Here is a 12,486-nt window from a genome sequence, read left to right on the forward strand (position 1 = left end):
AAGTTAAGGTGGCATAAGGTAATCTGTGTGGAGACTAATATACTTAATTACTGAACAAATTGCTTTTCGGAAGAATTAAGAAGGATGTTTATTTAATTAAACATATTAAATTGGCAACTACCTCCTACTCCCTGAACCCCTCCTCTACCCCTGCCTCCATCCAAGTTGCTATAAAGCTCTACTATTAGTGTGGCTTTCATTTAAAAACTAAATTTTATTTTGAGACAGAGTCTTGCTCTTTTGCCCAGGCTGGAGTGCAGTGGTGCAATCTCTGCTCACTGCAACCTCCACCTCCCAGGTTCGAGCAATTCTCCTGCCTCACCCTCCTGGGTAGCTGAGATTACAGGAATGTGCCACCACGCCCGGCTAATTTTTGTATTTTTAGTAGGGATGGGGTTTCACCATGTTGGCCAGGCTGGTCTCAAACTCCTGACCTCTAGTGACCCACCTGCCTCGGCCTCCCAAAGTGCTGGATTACAGGCGTGAGCCACCGTGTCTGGTCCTAAAAGCTAAATTTTAAATGACATATTAAAGTGTCAACTACCCCCAGTCCCTGAACCCCTCCGCTACCCCTGCCTCCATCCAAGTTGCTATAAAGCTCTACTATTAGTGTGGCTTTCATTTAAAAGCTAAATTTTAATGGTAGACATACTTTTCCTCCTGACTTCATTACTGAAGGTGGAATGAATTTGTTAGAATTCTGACTTAAGTATGAAGTAAAACATTTTTCGTATTGAAAAAATTTCATTTTTTGTTTAGAAAATAAGTAGGTTGCCCACCGCCTTTTTTTTTTTTTTGGATACAAAGTCTTGCTTTGTTTCCCAGGCTGGAATGCAGTGGCATGCTCTCAGCTCACTGCAATCTCCGCCTCCCAGGTTCAAGTAATTCTCCTGCCTTGGCCTCCCGAGTAACTGGTATTACAGGCACCTGCCACCACACCCAGCTAATTTTTTGTGTTTTTTCTTTTGTTTTTTTAGATGGAGTCTTGCTCTGTCACCCAGGCTAGAGTGCAGTGGCACGATCTCAGCCCATTGCAACCTCTGCCTCCTGGGTTCAAGCAGTTCTCCTGCCTCAGCCTCCTGAGTAGCTGGGACTACAAGCGTGCACGACCATGCGCACCTAATTTTTCTATTTTTAGTAGAGACGGGGCTTCACCATGTTGATGAGGCTGCTCTCGAACTCCTCACCTCGTGATCCACCCGCCTCAGCCTCCCAAAGTGCTGGGATTACAGGTGTGAGCCACCGTGCCCTGCCAATATTTTTGTATTTTTAATAGAGACAAGGTTTTGCCATGTTGGCCAGGCTGGTCTCGAACTCCTGACCTCAGGTGATCCACCCGCCATGGCTTCCCAAAGTGCTGGGATTACAGGCATGAGCCACTGTGCCTGGCCACCCTTGTTTTTAATTTAAGGAATTATGTGTTGTATATTTTCTCTTTGAATGGCAGTGTGAGAGGTTTCTTAATTTTTGACTTTTATAAAATGTGTCTGTGATCAACATCACATGGCAAATTCACCTATAAAACAGACAAGCACTTTTACAGAGTACCCTTCCTATAAGATATACCAGGATTTCCTCCTGTGAAGTATTCACTTCACTCGTGAAATATTTGAATGTCTTTTTGTGATTTAAGAATAGCTATAATCAGAGACAAAGATTAACATGCTTCTGGTGTGTATACCTCATGCAAAAGAAATTTACCAAATAAAAATTAAATTTACCTCATGCAAAGGAAATTTGCCAAATAAAAATAAATGAAAGGGCATTTCACTCATAAGTAGGTATTAACCTTATTTAAAAGAAAAACCAAGCCAGGCGCTGGGTCACGCCTGTAATCTCAGCACTTGGGGAGGCCCAGCTGGGATGATCCCTTGAATCTGGGAGTTTGAGACCAGCCTGGGCAACATAACGAGATCCCCATCTCTACGAAAAACTTAAAAATTAGCCAGGTGTGGTGGCATGCACCAGTAGTGCCAGCTACTCAGAAAGCTGGGGTGGGAGATTGCTTGAGCCCAGTGGTTGAGGCTACAGTGAGCTATGGTCGTGCCACTGCAGTCCAGCATAGGTGACAGTGAGACCCTGTCCCAAAACAAAAGCTCACCCCAGACAAACCTTGTTATATGTTTCAAATTGGAAACAGTAGACAAAAGCCTAAAATATAACACATAAGATAAACCTTCCTTTAAAAGAAATTGCTTAAGTTTAGTAGTAAATTACCATAAAATTTGTTTTCTATTTCCTGGCGCCTGAAAAACGTTGTCAAGGAACCGCCTTTTTAACTTTGCAGTTAGGCTAGGGCTAAGTGGCTCACATCTGTAATCCCGGCACTTTGGGAGGCCAAGGCAGGAGGATCCCTTGAGCTCAGGAGTTTGAGACCAGCCTGGGCAACATAGTAAGACCTCATCTCTACAAAAAATTTTAAAAATTAGCTGAGGGTGGCGGCATGCACCTGTAGTGCCAGCTGCTTGGATGGCTGAGGTGAGAAGATCACTTAAACTCAGAAGGTTGAGGCTGCAGTGAGCTGTGATCATGCCACTGCACTCCAGCCTGGGTGACATAGCAAGACCCGGTCTCATAAATAAATAAATAAATAAGAAAATTTGTAGTTAAACTGATGAGTAAGTAGTTTGCTATAATTTACAGAAACTTACTTTGTTTTGCTATAGCTCTTAGAAGCTAAGGACACCTGAATTTGGTTTATATTGATGAGACATACATCTGCAGTTGATATTATAATAAACTTATAGTTACTGTTCTAACAGCCTCTCCATTTGGATAACATGCATAGTATAATAATACAGCTACAGGAAAGATGGTAAAAACATAGACAGCTTCAAATTGTACATTTCCCAACCCTATGTAGACTTACAAATGTTTGCTTCATTTCACACTTTTGCTGTCTATGTATTTATGTTGGGCTTTAAATTCGACTCCAGGTAAAGTATGCACTGTGCTGTCTTCATTTTTCTAGCCTGCCTTGAGCAATTTGTTCTGTAAGAACCATTAGAGCTGTAAAGGAAGTCCTTTGGAAAACATCTTATAGATAAAACTTTAGTTTTTTTCTCTTTTTATTTTATGTTATTTTTTAGAGATGGGGTTCTCACTGTATTGACCAGGCTGGTCTCAAACTCCTGGCCTCAAGCAGTGCTCCCATCTTGGCCTCCCATAGTACTAGGATTACAGGTGCGAGCCACCGCACCCTGTTAAACTTTAGTTTTTAACTTGGTCCCTTGTCTTAGTGACTTTGTATACAAGGAGAAAGTATGATGATGTGTTTGTGTATGTATGAGAAATAAATGCTCCTTCTCCTTCAGGCTCAGGAACCGGGCAGCTGTGGCTTTGCATACTTTGCTGAGCCAGTTCTTGGTTAGCCATAGGAAATGAGATTAATGTCAGGGATCTAGGAGAGGGCAGAAGAGACAAGTCTGAGTGTGATATTTGTGGTATCCATCCCTTAGTTCTGCAGTCCAAAGCCCCTGATATTTTTTTGGCTCTTTTCCATCACAATTACTTAGTGATCTTAAGACATATTCCTGCCCTTGATAATAACTTGGGAAACTCAAAATTTATAATTTTCTCTCCCCCTCCTGATAGGTGCTGGATAGTTTACTAGTCCAGTATGGAGTGGTGGAGAGCTGTGAGCAAGGTACATGTCTTCTGAATTGCTTTCAAATTTGTAAAAGGAAGGAAGTAGAAAGAAAACTAACTTTTATTCTCTTCGTTTTTCTCTTCCTCTAGTGAACACTGACTCGGAAACTGCAGTTGTAAATGTAACCTATTCCAGTAAGGACCAAGCTAGACAGTAAGCAGCTTGAAACTTTTAATCTATGTATAATAACTAAGTTAAGTACAGTAACATATTTTGCGGATTTCTCAATTGAGAAGGGATGGTGGGTGGCAGAGAGAAACTTTATTTTACAAAATTTGACCCTGTAATCGTGCCTTTCTTTTTAAGTTTGAATGTCTAGTAAATATCTACATTGGTTAAAGTTGTATTACATTTTCAATATATCTTTAATGCCAATAATAGAGTGGTCTAGTATGAAACTGAATCACACCCTATTTGCAGAAGCTCTGGGCCTTGGTATTGTTGCCAAATAACATAAAGTCTCTCCCCCTCTTGTATGACACATATATTATTGCTATTTTATCTGAAGCTGGTAAGTTGGATCATGTGTTAAACAAGTGTTAAATGTTAAGTCTTCTTACTCACTGATTACCTGATTACCATTGTCATTTAGGAACGTGCAGACGTTGGATCAATGTAATTTGCTCTTAGATTTATGGAAAAAAATATATTCCAGTGCAGTAAACAGGCAATACTTTACAGATCAAACAATCTCCCCTAGGAAAAGATAATTCTGTAGGCTCAAAATGATCTAATAAACTAAGCCCTAGAGAGAGAAATGGGGGTCCCACAAATATGGCCTTTAACAGATCTGCTCAGAATATGAACATGAAAGAATGGCATACAAAGTACTCAGTAGCACAGCACTGGGTGTTAGCTGACTATGGAAGCCTGAACTACCTACCTCCAGATACCATACTGGCAGGAGCAGGCTGACTGTCCTCTGTGTCAGAAAGGTGAAAGAAAAGACCACACTGGCTGACTCTGAGCCCTGAAGGGGAAAGGTAAAACGAGCTGCAAGAGTAGGAGCTCAGCCAGGTTACTAAAGGCAGTACTCACACGGGAGGGACTATGAAAGGAAAAATAAGACTGAGAAGAAGACGGAAATTTGTATAAGGTAAATGGAACTTTATTTGTAAAATCAATAACACTCACGTGGTTCAAAATATAAAAGATTTGAAGATGCACATAGTACAAATCTTCCTCCCAGTATTATTCCCTAGCTACCTCATCTCTTAGGAGATAACCATGTGGAAAACAAATGCTACATGTATGTATTCCTCCTTTTACACAAATGATACCGTAACATTTGAATGTTTTGTGTATATAAATATATTTTTTATAGTTACATAGTATTTGATTATACAGATATGGCATGACTTTGATTAATCGCAATTTGGATATTTAGGTTGTTTCCAGTCTCTTGCAGTTATGAACAATATTGTAGTGAATCTGTTTTTGCATGTCATGTGTATGTAAGCATGTATCTAGATGATAAATTCCCAGAAGTAGAACTGCACTTTAAATTGTGTTGTAGAGCTTGAGATAGTTTAAATTTCCATCAGCATTGTGGGGGAAAATCTTTCTCCAATTCTCCCTAACACAGGACTTTATCAAACTTTGCCAGTCTGGTATGTGAAAGTGGTATCTCATGTTAATTTTCACTTTTCCCATAAGTGAGACTGGAGGCTTTTAATATGTTCAAACATTCTGTATTTCATCTGTTTGTATCCTTTGTTCATGTAAAATTTTTTGGCAATTTATATAAGGTCTCGGACATTATGGAAATTGTGGTATGAGTCATAAAACAAATTGATTTTTCTTTCTCTTCTTTTTTTGACTAATTTTGTTCTTTAGTTGTATCATGTAAGAAGACCAGGAAAATTTTACCTTTTATACCCTCACTAGAATGGGGGATAAAAGTGAGGGCAGTGAGAAAGCAGAGGCTCCATATTGTTTTAATTTTTATTTATTTTGAGTCTGGGTTATGAGACTGCCAGTCTTTTTTTTTGTACTTTTTTGTAGACATGGGGTTTCACCATGTTGCCCAGGCTGGTCTTCAACTCGTGGGCTCAAGTGATCTGCCCACCTCAGCCTCCCAAAATGCTGGGATTACAGGTGTGAGCCGCTGCACCCGGCCATGTTTTACTTTACAAAGATTTATACTGAATACTTGGTAGAGCCAAGTCCCTGTTGGAAAATATGGGATGATGTGATAAACCCAAGGATATTTGGAGATTGTCAGAGGCCTGTTGTTGTGGCCTTATTTGAAAACTAAATTAGCTAAAGGGAAACAAAATGCTTATTTAATAGTTAATGAGTTGAATGGGAGAACATAAGTTGGAGACATAAGCTATATAGCTTTGAAGAGGCATAAGATGAACTTTGGTAAGGATAAAGTAATTGTCATTTAGCCTTCCTCCTTTAAGAACAAAAAAAACAAAGCATTAAGACTGCAAGCACAGGAAAGGTAGACTGGATAGTCAAGGTAGAATTATTGCTGAAAAGAATCCTAACCATGACAGCAAACTGAATGTAGACACACTGGTGTTCTCAAAATTCTTTATCTTAGTTGTTAAGAGATTGGTAGGCTTCCGTTGATCCCAAGGAGGAAGGAAAAGGCTGTTAAGAATTGTGTAATTTAGTAATTAGGTAACTTAAATAAATTAGGCATTTTGATTAGGGAAGTAGTCTTCATATCCTTTGTTCTAATATTCAGTCAGTTAACATTTATTAAATACTAAATACTGACCAAAAGTCGCCAATAAGAATATTTGGAGAGGGACTGCCTAATTTTAGTTCCTGCCTGTCAAGTGGCCTTATAAGAATATTGTTCTCACTCCCTCTGCAAGAATTCAAAGATTGAGAGAATTAGAAAGCAATGAGGTATTTTAAAAAGTTAATCTAAGGAGTGGAAAACTCAGTTTTGTGTTACAGTTTTTAAAAAATTGTTATCAGTTTTCTAATAAGCTTTTAAAAGGGATATGGAATATGTTTTCATTCTGTGAGGAGAATTAATTTTATTTGAGAGGCATTGGGTGTAGTAGAGAAAGTGTAAACACCGAAGTCAGGTAGCCCTGACTTAGTAACCTTGACTTCTGAGCTTTGGTTTTCTCAGCTACAAAGTGAAGATTAAAGAGAAACAAATATTTGTGCATATATGCGTGTATTTATAGTTTAACCCACTGGTTCTGGGCTGCTTGGAGCAGTTTGAAGTGGTTTGAGCCTTCCAGGACCAGACTTTCCAGGACTTCCAATGAACCCTGTAGGCCTGCTCCACGGGCTCCAAACATGACAGCCTGCTGCCTAAACCAATCTGGTGTGATTTCTCCATGCCTTCCTTAGTAGGCCACCCAAAGCTCAATCTTTAGGTAAAAGGGCTATGCTGATAATTCTCAATTTTCTCTTTGTAACATCTGTTGTTTGGAAGGCTACGTGACCCTGATGTACTTGTGAAAGTATGAGTGAGCTTGGAGGTTAAGAGTTCAATTCCAGAGCCCAGTTGCATGGAACAGACTGTGTGCCACCACTTTTCTAGCTGACTTTGGTCAAGTTAATCTATTACAGTTCAGCCCCATTTCTAAAATGGGAATAACTGTAGTCTTTAGCTAATGAGGCTACTGAGAAAAACTAAGATAATGCCTCCAAAACATGTTTCATAATACCTATAAGGTAGAGCTCAAAAGTTAGCAGCTATTATGTATTTTTCCAACATGTTTGATTGCTGCTTCTGCCCCCCTGTTATTGTTTGGTATACTTCATTTCCAGTGATGGCTGGTCACTGATGCTGAAGAGCCAGGGAGCTAGTTTTAACGTGGTTGTAGCTGCCTCTGTTACTTAAAGCTCTATGAATGTCACTTAAGAGGAGTCCTCAAGTATGGCTATGTCTTTAAGACAGAATTTAACGTGGAAATTCCTGCCACCTTGTGGCTAAAATAAATCAAAGGTTAATAGCACACATATTATAGAAAATATTAATACATGTGTTCATTTTAGGCTTAAGTCTTGAATTATTAAAATAAAAATTTGACAAGTTTAAATTTCATTAGTTTCATTAAAAATGGAAGTATGTGTTTAGTGAATGCACCTTTTCTTGTTCCTCAGAGCAAGAGAGGCTCACCTGTTTCCTTCCCTCTTCCAGAGATGTTGAGATAAGCCAGTCAAGGACAGACATTACTCATGAGAGGATTTGTCATGTGTGACAAAGAAATAACCCCCTAGAAAATGTGTAGACATTGAGTTCTTATACTTTCTTTTGTTTGGGGTTATTCTGATGTTTATTTTTGTTAGGGAAAAAGAATGTTTATTCATACTTTGAAACTATCATTCTGAGGCAGGAGAATTGCTTGAACCTGGGAGGTGGAGGTTGCAGTGAGCCGAGATCGTGCCACTGCACTCCAGCCTGGGCAACAAGAGCAAAACTCCATCTCAAAAAAAAAAAAAAAAAAAAAAAAAAAAGGCCGGGCGCAGTGGCTCACGCCTGTAATCCCAGCACTTTGGGAGGCCGAGGCGGGTGGATCACGAGGTCAGGAGATTGAGACCATCCTGGCTAACATGGTGAAACCCCATCTCTACTAAAAATACAAAAAATTAGCCAGGCGTGGTGGTGGGCGCCTGTAGTCCCAGCTACTCGGGAGGCTGAGGCAGGAGAATGGCGTGAACCCACGAGGCGGAGCTTGCAGTGAGCTGAGATCGCGCCACTGCACTCCAGCCTGGGCGACAGAGTGAGACTCCGTCTCAAAAAAAAAATAAAAAGAAAGAAAAAAGAAAGAAAGAAACTATCATTGCAGTTCCTTTGTATCACTGTGAAGATCTGTATAAGGTAAATATGGTTATGTTTAGAAGTGTTTGAAGCAACTTGGCCAGTGGCTAAAGGTAAGAAAATTCCCATTTAAACTTTAACAATTACATAAATAAAAGATTTATTTTGGAAAAAGAAATAAAGCAGTGAGACAAAGGGATTTTTTGCCATTCAGGGATAACGACTGTTAAATTTGCCATAGAGTTTTGTAGACTTTGTCCCATGCATTATAACTTCCAGAATTACAAAGATCATTCTGCAGAGTTTTGTGGGTTTTTCATTCAGTGTATTTATACTGATTCTAATCTCTGCATAATGTTGGATCCTCACCACAGTTTCCTATCCCGTCTTCTGTTGTGCATCATCTAGGGTATTTGCTCATACCGTTTTGTTTTGTTTTTAGAACCAATTTAGTCATGAAGGCTTACATTTGGGCTTCATCCATATTTATTTCATTAAGGTACATCCTTAAAATCATATTACCCAGGCTTTCAATAATGACTGCTGAGTTGTCAACCTCTTATTCTTCATACAAGGAGATAATTGAATTTATGACTTTTCAGTAATCGGTTAAACCTCATTTTGTGAGGACCCTGTATTATATACAGGGTGACATCTGGGAATAAAAAAGAAGAGATTTTTAGACATGGAATTTTATTTATTTTATTTTATTATTATTTTTTGAGACAGGTTCTCATTCTGTTGCCCAGGCAGACTTGGAAGTGCAGTGGCACAATCATGGCTTAATGTAGCCTCAACCTCCTGGGCTCAAGCAGTCCTCCCACCTCAGCCTCCCAAGTAGCTGGGACTACAGGCATGTGCCACTACACCCAGCTAATTTTTTTTTTTTTTTTTTTTTGTAGAGGCAGGGTTTCACTATGTTGCCCAGGCTGATCTCAAACTGCTGGGCTCAAGTGATCCTCCCTCCTTGGCCTTCCAGAGTGCTATAATTAGAGATGTGAGCTCCTGCACCCAGCCAGGCATGAAATTTTAGAGCTGAAAAGGACCATGAATCTAATCTTTTAGTTTTATAGGGAGATGGCTAATGCCAAACAGGAAAATGACCTTTGGAGGATAACGTGGTTATTTAATGTTCAAGCTGGACTAGAATTCTGGTCTCTAGTCTGTATTCTTTTTCCACTATTCAGCTCTGTATGTGTGGACTCTTGGGTACGTTTAACTTGTCTGGGTCTCATTTCTTCTCCTTTTTTCTTTCTCTTTCCCCCCTTCCTCAAGTTGAACTGCTTATTGTCTCTATTGAGGCCCATTCAGCTCTAAATTGTGGTCTACCCCAATGAACAATTTTTTTTTTTTTTTTTGGAGACAAAGTCTCATTCCATCACCTAGGCTGGGGTGCAATGGGGCAATCTTGGCTCACTGCAACCTCCGCCTCCCAGATTCAAGCAATTCTCATGCCTCAGCCTCCCAAGTAGCTGGAATTAATAGGCTCACGCCACCATGCCTGGCTAATTTTTATACTTTTAGTAGAGACAGAGTTTTGTCATATTGTCCAAGCTAGTCTTGAGCTCCTGACCTCAAGTGATCCACCCACCTTGGTCTCCCAAAGTGTTGAGATTACAGGCATGAGCCACTGCACCTGGCCCCAGTAAACTTCTTATCAATACATTTAAATTCTACCAACTGGCAAAATTACTCAGCATCTTCTCAGCGACCCTTAAAATAGCACCAAGAGCAAAGAGTTAAGTAATGATGACAGGATCCTGGTCTGGCACTGTGGCTCACGCTTGTAATCCAAGCACTTTGGGAGGCTGAGGCGGGTGGATCACTTGAGGTCAGGAGTTTGAGACCAGCCTGACCAACATGGTGAAACCCCGTCTCTAGTTTAAAAAAAAAAAAAAAATACAAAATTAGCTGGGTGTGGTGGTACATACCTGTAATCCCAGCTACTTGGAAGGAGGAAGGAGAATTGCTTAAACCAAGGAGGTGGAGGTTGTAGCAGTGAGCCGAGATTGCGTCATTGCACTCCAGCCTGGGCAAAAAAGTGAGACTCTGTCTAAAAAAAAAAAAAAAAAAAAAAACCAGGATCCTGAGTAATATACATGTTGGATAAACATCTTTAAGTTCTGTTTAACTGAACACATATGTGTCAAATAATTATGATAGTCGTTCATCTCATGTCTTGCATCTATGGTGGGTTTGGTGAAAATACTAAAATTTTTTTCCCCGTGAACTCAGCAGATCACCATATGACATAGCTGAATAATAAACTTTGTGCCTAGAAAGGTTCTAGTAGTTGACTAAAATTCAGTAATTTAGGAGCTGCAATCATGAGAAAGCCACCATTCTACATGTTAGGTTCCTCCTGTACCTTTTCAGCTGTGTCTGAGTGTGGATGGAGCACTGTGGTTTGAGGGGTTAGGAACTCGGCTTAGATGGCAATTAGGCAGTCAGGTGCACACAGTAATGGCTGTCTGCATTCTGCCTGGAACAGTCTGAGTTTAGAGCCATTGGGGCCCAGAAGGTACACTGGGGACTAGAGCCCCAGGCTACCTGACCTCTTCAGTGAGAGAATCTTTTCTTTTCCCCACAAAGAAAAATCTTTTTAAAGCAGCACAATAAAAGTTAGAAGTTAGTTTTTGCCAAGTTATAAAGTTGTTTCTTGTGATACATGTGACTATTTAGATGGTTCTAGAATATAGAAGCATCTGGTAACTGACGTGTGTACCTTTTACCCCAGGGAGAATCATATCTGTATATGTCTATCTCACTCAAGAAGAAAGTGATCTACCATTTTTGTAACATTAATGACTTAATTTACTAGTCAAAATATACTTACTCTCTTCTGAAGCTGGCACTATGCCATTTATAATGAAAAAGCCTAGACTACCTTTTATGCCTAGATGTAATTGATGCCTTCAGTAGGTTCAAGTTTCCTGATTTTTTGAAAGAACCTTCAGTGATCTGTTTATTCCCAACTTGAAAAACATTTAAGGCTAGGTGTGGTGGCTCACACCTGTAATCCCAGCACTTTGGGAGGCCGAGGTGGGTGGATCACCTGACGTCAAGAGTTTGAGACCAGCCTGGCCAACATAGCAAAACTCATCTCTATTGAAAATACAAAAATTAGCTGAGGGTGGTGGCGGCGTGCGCCTGTAATCCCAGCTACTCAGGAGGCCGAGGCAGGAGAATTGCTTGAACCCAGGAGGTGGAGGTTGCAGTGAGCCAAGATTGCACCACTGCACTCCAGCCTGGGCAACAAGAACAAAAGTCCATTTCAAAAAAAAATTAAAGCTGTTTTGAAAGAATCTGTAGTTGGTTGACTCTTCTGCAACTCCAACTTTTTATATCAAATATACACCATAAATAATAAAATATATCAGCTGTTGTCTTCCTTTAGAAATAACCAAAATATTTTAGTGCCCTTAATCCACATTCCCTTAAGAGAAAAAGGGGACAGGAGGAAAGTACAGCATTAACTTAAGGTGCTGTCATCAAGGCATCGGCAAAATAAGTGTGGCATGTGTCAGCTATCATCCTCTGAAGCTTATGAAAAGAATGCCCTCTGACATAGAAATCACATGGAAATATCCCAAGACATTGTGTTTAAAAATAAGCCACAGAGCAGTGTACATCACAACCCCAATTATGCTTTTAACGAAGGAACTGAACGTGAATACATGTGTTTGTAAACATATAGAAAGGACTGGTCCATTTGTAGAAGTACTGCAGTGAGCAGCAGTTCTGGGAAGGGCCTTGGAGGGTTGGTGATGGTGCCAGAGCAACCTCTTGCTATTTTCTGCATGGCTGATCTTTTACAATAAGAGTTCATTCATGTGCCAGAGAAGGTAGGACGGTGATAGAAGACTGAAGTGAGAAAGTGAGAATCATTCTGGGCCGGAGAATGTCAGCGAGCCCTCTGTCTGCTTGCCCAGGTCTGCCTTCAAGGTCCTAGCCCTCAGTGACCTTTTTGGTGCTAGAACTGTCTCCCACTCCACCCCCTTTTTTCTTTTTAAGTAAGAATTGAGAGTAGATTTGCAAATAAAGCAGTGTATAAGCCGGAAACTACCACACCAAGCAACTAGAAAGAGACCATTTT

The 12,486-nt window shown here is 40.1% G+C and overlaps 1 protein-coding gene across 6 annotated transcripts in view; it reads left to right on the forward strand.

The window, feature by feature from the left end:
• Window positions 1-12,486, forward strand: part of IGF2BP3 (insulin like growth factor 2 mRNA binding protein 3) — a 163,255-nt gene that overhangs the window by 113,899 nt on the left and 36,870 nt on the right. For 4 of the 6 annotated variants that reach the window (XM_055272425.2, XM_055272428.2, XM_055272424.2 and 1 more), the window contains exons 4-5: window positions 3,595-3,646; window positions 3,739-3,802. In XM_055272425.2, coding sequence (XP_055128400.1) covers window positions 3,595-3,646; window positions 3,739-3,802 — 116 coding nt within the window. Of the gene's footprint in view, window positions 1-3,594; window positions 3,647-3,738; window positions 3,803-8,832; window positions 8,890-12,486 lie in introns of all 6 variants that reach the window. The other 2 variants (XM_063636311.1, XM_063636310.1) reach the window with 1 other exon arrangement.

Source organism: Symphalangus syndactylus, chromosome 3 (assembly GCF_028878055.3).
Source record: "Symphalangus syndactylus isolate Jambi chromosome 3, NHGRI_mSymSyn1-v2.1_pri, whole genome shotgun sequence".
Taxonomy (NCBI): domain Eukaryota; kingdom Metazoa; phylum Chordata; class Mammalia; order Primates; family Hylobatidae; genus Symphalangus; species Symphalangus syndactylus.